Below are 8,412 nucleotides of genomic sequence, written 5' to 3' on the forward strand. Positions count from 1 at the left end.
ATGTCACTCTCACCGAGTACACACTAAAGAGGACATTCAGAGTGAAAATACCATTAATATTATCGCCAGGATATCATAACATTTCCCCAAAAAAAATTGGACATAAATTTTTCGCAAGGATTCACAAAATAACAACATTTGGCAAATAAGAGTTGTCAAACATATGACAACATGTACTTTTGAAAACAAATTTTTGTTTAGGGGATTGATCATAACCCAAATAAACATTATTTGAGTCTTTATGCATATTTCAATGGTGTATATCATAATAAAATGACATGAAATGCACCAAGCAAAAAAAACCTTTATTTTTGCCCAATAGACATAATGCCCCAACATTATTATGACACATAGTGCGGTGCGGAAAACCGAACCACGCGTCCATCATCATTTTCCTTGAGGTGGCCCGAGCCCATTAGAAATTACCACATCTTTAAGAAAAAGTCATAAGTATGGCATCAACATTAAATTCACACTCAAATAAGTTTGCATATAAAATATTTGAAACATTACGAAATGAAACATTATAGATTGTGATCATGACAAATGTCATTTCATAACATTAATATTTAAACTTTAAAATGATAAAAATAAAATACCACCACTAAAAATGCCATATATGGCATTTACATTATACCACATTAATATTTTCCAAATGAAATTTCTCATTGGTCCATTTTATTCAGAAAATTCAAACATTATCTTTAGCATAATTTAGGCAATCAAGACGTATTAACAGTGCATAAAATAAATTATTACTAATATTAACAACATGATTCAAAAGCACCAAAAATACCAATTGCCTAAAAGACATAATTTGGCTGATAGGAACCCACAGCAGCCCTTTAAAGAAAAAACAATATCATTATTAATACTGCCTGTTAGACATTTTTGGGCATATTGTTTCTTAATAAAACAGTGCATAAACCATCAAAAGAAAACTTGAAACAACCCTTTTTTTAGTCCACTTGAAACACATCAAATGCACTGAAAATAAACAAAACGACTCGATACTTATTTTCGGCCTAAAACCAATGGCAACCCATAAAAGGAACGATCCAGCAGCTAAATTCGTTAACATAAGAAAACTTTATACTGGGCCAACACAACCTGGGTCGTAGCCTACGGCCAGATTAGGCCCGCTAAGCCACCCGCAGCCCGACTGCAGCGGAGCATCAACGTCAGCCGTCGATCCCATCTAACGGTTGTAAGTTGCTTCCTTCGGAACAAAACTGACTCGCGCTGGCAAAGCCTAGCGCATTCTTCTCTCCTCCCCCGCTTTCTCCGCTCGCGACCGACCAGAAACGCCACTGGCGGCGGCACAAAGCAAGGCGCGAGAGCCCGGTGTCCATGGCGGTTCGGCGGCTCCGCTCGCCGGAGCAGCGTGCAACGGAGGGATCCCGCGCGCTGCTCCGTCGAGCGTGGCCACCCGTGCAGCTACACGACATTTATTGCGGGATGCCGGAGGAGAGAGCAGTGGTGCTAGGTCGGCCGTAAGTGCCCGCCAGCGGTGAAGCGAGGCACTCGGCGTCATCCATTAGGCGTCGTAAACCTGCGGCTCGTCCGCCGCTGCGAATGGCGATGGCACGCCTTCAACGATGCTGCTGCAGCATGAGGTACTGACGTTAACGCGCATGGCGTGGTGGCCATGCTCGTAGGCGTCCATGATGTGTGTGCGGCACGGCAACATCTCCAATCTGGAGCGGGTAAGCAACCCCAGCCCAAACATGTTGAGGATTTATTCTTTGCTTCTAGTGCTCGGGATTTGGGGAAAAACTGCTTTTTTTTTTCGGGATCTTTTCTTAAAAAAAATTGAATCCTTTTCTGAACCGAGGCCACAATCGGTGCTAATATATTAGGCGAAAATTTAATTTCGGCTATTTCATAATTAGCAAACATTAGTCAGGGCAATTAGCACTTAACCCAGATGTCATCATCATTATTCTGTAAGCGGAAGCGATTTATACATGAACATTACTCAAATTCGTAAGGAATTAGACCATGATTAGTAAATAACATAAACCGAGTCTAATTGGAGTTCTTAAACAGAGATCAAACTGGCTCAAGATACCAATGTTAACAATAATACTTTAGAGTTAAGATAACTAGGATCTGGATCTCTTGATTAGAACACCCCTCAAGCAGAATAGTGGTTACTAACCGTGATTATCTTGATCCATTAACAGGATAGCCCCTGGCTCCACCTTAGCATCTCCAGCAGTGAGAAGATCGTCGGGAGGAAAGGGCATCAGCAGGCGATGTAGCAGGCACGAAGGATGCCGCCGGCACAGACCTGGAGGTGGCCGGCGGTGGTGGTGGTCTTCTGATCCCCTTAAGCACCCTTTCAGGATCGGCTGTTAGGAGTAATCGGGTGCTAACCCGTACGTGTGTTTCACCCCAAGGGGTACGACCTCCTCATTTTGTAAGTGGTGCGAAGGAGACAGGGACCAAAACCAAAAGTTGGGTCAATGCCCCCGATCAGGGCATGTACTGGGGATGCAAATCCTCCCCTTCTTTGTCTCAGTTTGTTATAACCGTAGATCAATTCCAACAACTACCACTACCATCGGCGCCATGATCCGAACCGTTTGGAAGATTTGGGCACCTCAATTGCAAAATAGGATTTGGATGGTCAGTCAGTTGCACCATAAAGGATGGCTAAATTGTGGCCTTTGCCCCCTTAGCAAGCAAGTTCTAGTCTGTGACACATCTCTCTACCATTGCCGATGCACGTTGAGAGTCCTGGGCTGAGGTACATAATTGGATAGGCCTGCACGGCATCTCACCTACTAAGTGGGGTAATGCAACATCGGTTAAAATGTGGTGGACTCGCATAATTAGCACAGTGGCCCCATCTAGAAGGTCTTGCTTCCTTGATGATGCTTATTATTTGGGAGATTCGAAAGGGGCGCAATGCATTTTTTTGGCAAGGCTATTGTCCCTATTGGAGCCATCGTTGCCAAGATCAAATAGGAAGGTTCGTTGTGGGCTCTCAGGTGAGCCAAACATTTGAAATGCAATGCCGTGAGAGTAATTCTTTTACTTTTCCCCGCTTGATATCAGAAGGCTGATAAAACAGGTGGAGTACCAATCCCATTGCACCTCCCATACATCGAAACACCCTCAAAACCAAATGATCCTTTTCTAACAACTCAATTCGTGGTTCACCATGTGAGCGAACTACAAGTGTTCACTAAGCTTAATTATCCATGACACAGTGATGTCCGAGAAAGTATCCAGATACACGGTGCCTTTTTGTCCATGGTGCATCCATCTTTAGCAATACCATCTAGAAATTTTCAATAATTCTGAAAAATGATTAGCATATGGACACAATGTTTATTCGCTCTGCTGCAAAATATCAGAATTTAAATCACAATTGAAATTAATCTCTGCATGAATAGTAACTAATCTAAGTTGAGCTGTCCCATTAATGAACTATCCGCACCGAATATTTTTATTTTTATTTTGGGACTTATGTTTTAGATTTTGATTTGAGAACTTCTGGAATATAGCATACTTGTCATTTATGTAAACAACACAATGTGCAATGACTAAAATCAAAGCATCTTTTTTTTCGAAAAACAGATCATTTTCTATAGGAAGTCACATGATATTTTTATTATTTTTACAACAAACTATGAGCTAGAAATTTAGAAGACTATGCTTTAATACCCAAGGTGAATTCAAACTGTCTAGACTGAAGGTGATCTCAGAGCTGCATGAGAGGTTCATTTTTTTCTGTTTCCTTTTGAAGTATGACCTGCATGAGAGGTTTTTTTTAGGGAAAGTATGAGATAGCTTCTGTACGATAGATAGTACGAACTTGGCTTCATGATCTAAAACAACCCGCCAACCTAGATAACACAAAACACATAACTTATGTTCCTCTAGCAAAATAAAATAGTGTCATATTCAGATAGTCCACCACATGCATGCTCCAGCTTAGCAGATCTTGTTTCTATTCATCCACGTGGCACACTAGCTATAGTGGACAACCATCTAGTGATATGTGGCATAGTAGGTAGTGGGGGGAAATGTCTTTCTAAAAAAAAGGAAAACCCAAGGACCCTATACGAGACATAATTACACGACTCATCGTCTGCTGGCAAAACAAAACATCACCATAAAAGAAACAACTCATTACAAGCTCCAAATTGGTAAACATGTTTGTATTCATCCACGTAGCACGCCAACTAGTGGAAAACCAAATGCTGGCATGTCGCGTATCAAGTACTGGTGCAAAGCCTATTCCATGAAAAGCAAAACCTAGTGAACCTGCATGAGACAAAATACATGACTCACCGCCCGTTGTCAAAATAAAACATTGGCATAAAACAGACAACTTATTAAAAGCTCAACATGATAAATGTTGTATTTATTCATGCCAACTAGTGGACAACCAAATGCTGACATGTGGCATAACAGGTGGAACAACCAAATGCGGACATGTGGCATACCAGGAAGTGGTGCAAAGCCTAAAAAAATAAGAGGACCCAACGACCCTACATGAGACCAAATAGATGGTTCACTGTCCACTAGCAAAATAAGACAATGCCATTCAGTAGACAACTCATTGCAAGCTCAAGCATGACAAATGTTGTTTGTATTCATCCATGTGGCACACCAACCAGTGGACAACCAAATGCTGACATGTGGCACAGCAGGTAGTGGAGCATTGCATGCTACACAATGAGGTGCTCCACCTTGAGACAACTAATGGAATCCGAGGCTCCGAAACTATAAATGTTGACCCCATGCCTTCTTGAGTTAGGCACTTGTAGTATAGGCTAGCAAAGCATCATGGTTGAAAACCACCCGGCCTTCACAATGCCAACCACTTCCGACAAGGAACTTCTGCAAGCACACGCCGAGCTTTGGAACCTCACTTTTAGCTACCTAAAATCCATGGCGCTCGAGTGTGCCATCAATCTAGGGGTTCCCACCGCCATCCACCGATGTGGCGGCACCGCCTCATTGCCAGACCTACTTGCCACCCTTCCCATACCTGAGAGCAAGAAGTCCTACCTCCCTCGCCTCATGAGGTTCCTCGTCGCCTCAGGTATCTTTACGGTTGATGTCCCCGCAACAGGGGAGTGCGCTAAGGTGGGTGCAACTAGTACCTACTGTCTCACACCGTTATCTTATCTCCTCGTGGATGGAGACGACACCGACGCCCACCAGCGCACGAGCCTCTCGCCGTTTGTGCTCTCGCAGACCAACAAGTACCATGTAACAGCGGCCATGCACTTCTCTGAGTGGTTCACGAGCGAAGAAGGCTCAGCCTCGGCTGAGATGCCATACATGATGGCAAATGGCACAAATCCATGGGCAATCATGGCTCGTGATGCAAAGCTAAATCAGGTCTTCAACGCTGGCATGGCGGCTGATACCCAATTTGCAATGAACTTCATCGTCAGCAATTGTGGCGAGGTGTTCGAGGGGGTTACCTCGATAGTTGATGTTGCCGGTGGGACGGGTACGGCGGCGAGGGCAATTGCCAAGGCCTTCCCACACATTAAGTGCTCAGTTCTAGACCTCCCTAACGTTATCAATTCCATCTCATCCGACGGAACAGTGGAGTACATTGTAGGTGACATGATGAGTTCCATCCCAAGGACTGATGCGGTGTTCCTCAAGGTACGGCACTAAGTTTGTTTTGGGTGAACTTTCTTATGAATTGTTTAATTGACTTATGTTAGTGTTGGCTGCAGTATGTGTTGCATGACTGGAACGATGAGGATTGTGTGAAAATCCTAACACAATGCAAGAAGGCGATCCCCAAACCAGGGGGAAAAGTGATAATTGTGGATATGGTCGTCGGGTGTCCTTCCAAATCCATGTTCAAAGCCCAAGTCTTGTTCGATCTGCTGATGATGGTGATGACATCAGGCAAGGAGCGTGAAGAGCATGAGTGGGGCAAGATATTCATGGATGCAGGGTTCAACGACTACAAGACAAGGCCTATTATGGGGTGTATGGCCGTCACCGAGCTGCATCCTTAGCTAGCCAAAGAATGGTTGATGTGGCACCCCAGATAGGGGTGAAGCCAGTATAAATGCTTAATGGGTTCACCTTCTCCATCAAACTATTGGGTCAAATCAAATAAAGATAGTGCTAAGTAGTGACTTAGTACTAGTAGAACGAAATCAATGGGTTCAGCATGATGGATCTTCCCTTGGCCACAGAGTTTAATTGTTGCTATTCACATTTGTCCCTTTTCATGGCTAGTTTCATTGATCATATACATTTATTAAGACTAAGAAGTAGTGCTTCTAGTTTGATTTTTATTTAAAAAAAGCAATGAGACGTGTTCACAAATAGTAAAGGAAAATAGGGCTTGAAATTAAAAAAATACAAATTGAATTAAACTGATTATCAAATTGAATGATTGAAGAAGCAATGATACATGTGTATGTATTGTGTTAAAAAAAGAAGCAATGATACCTGACAGACATACTATGATGGCAATGTTTGCATTGGCGGTCCTCCAGGCACGTCACGTAGAATAAGTGTCCGTCTAGTTTAATCAAGGGAATTATAAGTGCGTATACGAAGCGATTCCAGGTTACGTGAGAACTGTTTAGAAAAAAAACACGTGACCAGGTCATGCGTGCTCATCGCACCACAGAGCAAAGTCCCCGCCCCTCCTTATGACTTGGCCCATGCCAACAAGGTCACCACCGTCCGCTTGTACTGATGGGAGGAATACCAAGATTTCCCAAAGGGTGCAACCCTCCTCAACGACTTGGCATCGTTCCCCACGAAGGCGACACATGACCTCACACAATGCGACGAGATGGTCCTTGTGCCTACAGACGACACGGTACTCAAGTTTCTGAAGCATTGGCCCGCGTTGACTCCCTCGCCAGTTGCCCAGTTGGTTAGTCACCAAGCATTTGGCCTTGGGCTCGACACATACAAGGTTGCTCGCTTCTTCCATGCCTCCATCAAGGAGCACAAGATGTTTGGTATCTACACGACACCAACACAATGGAGTGTTCACCATAGGCCCGCAGGGTTGGTGTGAGACCTCCGCACAACCGGTTGTACGCTGTCATGGTACAAAGATTATCGGCTTTCTTCAAGGGGGGTCTTTGCTCTGGAGTATCGTTGAGCGCATCCTTGGGGGTGCCACACCAGGTTTTCTCTGCTTTAGGTTTGATGACGAGGCATTCAGCATCACACCGCCACCTCTCTGCTGCCCAAGCATCAATTAACTAACATCAACCTTATGTGAGTTGCAGGGAGATCCATGCATATATAGCACGGTTAGGGCCCAACAACAAAAGACTTGAGATGTGGATGTGCAGCGACATCGACGGTGCCAACCATCCACAATGGGATCGCTGCTACACTGTGATTGTCTCGAGCAACTAGCCTGGATCTCTTTGTCCTATAGTTGTATTTGCCAATGGTGTACTAGTGTTGCGTGAGTCCACAGGATATGATGGCTGCTATGATTTGTAAACACAACAAGGTTCCATGGATGTCCGACTAACATGGCTGGATTGATGTATCACGATCCCAACACAAACACATTCGGATGCGTGAAGGATGCTATCTCAGATTTTGATTTAATCCCCCTATATTTGAACGACAGTTCCAATCTAGCTAGCATTTCCAATGTTTTGTTTCATCATCTTGTATGGAACATGTCAGATTATGAAAATTCAATGCACATCAACTTTCTCATCTCTGTGGAGACCTCTCCATATTTGCATGAACTGTCATAGAACTTACATTAAGACTAGACATGGAGAAGAGGGAAGACGAGAGTTGTGTCTCTCACGATGGCTCTTAACTTATAGGATCAGGACTCTTTTTCTTTATGTGATCTCCTTTTTTCTATATTCAAAGTTGTTCCTATGTGGTAAAAAAAAGTTGTATCTCTTACTGTACGTGCTAGTTCAATTTTTTTACGTATGTTATGTCTTTATATACTAGATGAGTCCCCGCGCGTTGCTGCGGGACATATGGAATTTACCCCAAAGTCAAAGTCGGGTGCAACTGCAATAAAATTGGTAGGAACATGTGGATAATCTGAAGAACATGCTTCTATATTAGTCAAGGAAGCATGGGATACAGAAGAACTCAAACAACTACAAATGTATGAAATCTCACATGTGAAAAAACTGGAGTGGCAACTGTTATATTCAACAAATGACATGGAAAGAAACAGTAATTAGGTTGCAGGTTCAACCCTTAAATCTAGAGAAGCAACTAAAGGATCATTTGACTACCTCAAGATAACTCAACAATTTCAACTTGTATGTTGAAGTGCACATTGTGTACACTTGTGAATTCTATTTCTTCTATAAGTAATTTTCGGTGAAACAATGTTGATTGAATAATGTAAGGAGTGAATACCTTATATTTCAACTTAAAAAATAAATAAGTTATCATCCATAT

General features: G+C 43.1%; 1 protein-coding gene across 1 annotated transcript; it reads left to right on the top strand.

The window, feature by feature from the left end:
- The first annotated feature begins 4,797 nt into the window (after nt 1–4,797).
- Nucleotides 4,798–6,195, top strand: LOC119273553 (flavonoid O-methyltransferase-like protein Os11g0303600). The gene is made up of 2 exons (XM_037554677.1): nt 4,798–5,640; nt 5,715–6,195. Exons 1-2 carry the CDS (start codon nt 4,804–4,806, stop codon nt 6,003–6,005), a joined length of 1,128 nt encoding a protein of 375 aa, XP_037410574.1. The 5' UTR covers nt 4,798–4,803; the 3' UTR covers nt 6,006–6,195.
- Nucleotides 6,196–8,412: the final 2,217 nt, after the last annotated feature.

This window comes from Triticum dicoccoides, chromosome 3A (assembly GCF_002162155.2).
Source record: "Triticum dicoccoides isolate Atlit2015 ecotype Zavitan chromosome 3A, WEW_v2.0, whole genome shotgun sequence".
Lineage (NCBI taxonomy): Eukaryota > Viridiplantae > Streptophyta > Magnoliopsida > Poales > Poaceae > Triticum > Triticum dicoccoides.

Bases quoted from the DNA above. Each gene is read 5' to 3' on its own strand.
- LOC119273553 (XM_037554677.1), top strand. From the start codon at position 4,804: ATGGTTGAAAACCACCCGGCCTTCACAATGCCAACCACTTCCGACAAG. The intron at 5,641-5,714 runs GTACGGCACTAA...TGTTGGCTGCAG, and splicing joins CTGATGCGGTGTTCCTCAAG to TATGTGTTGCATGACTGGAA.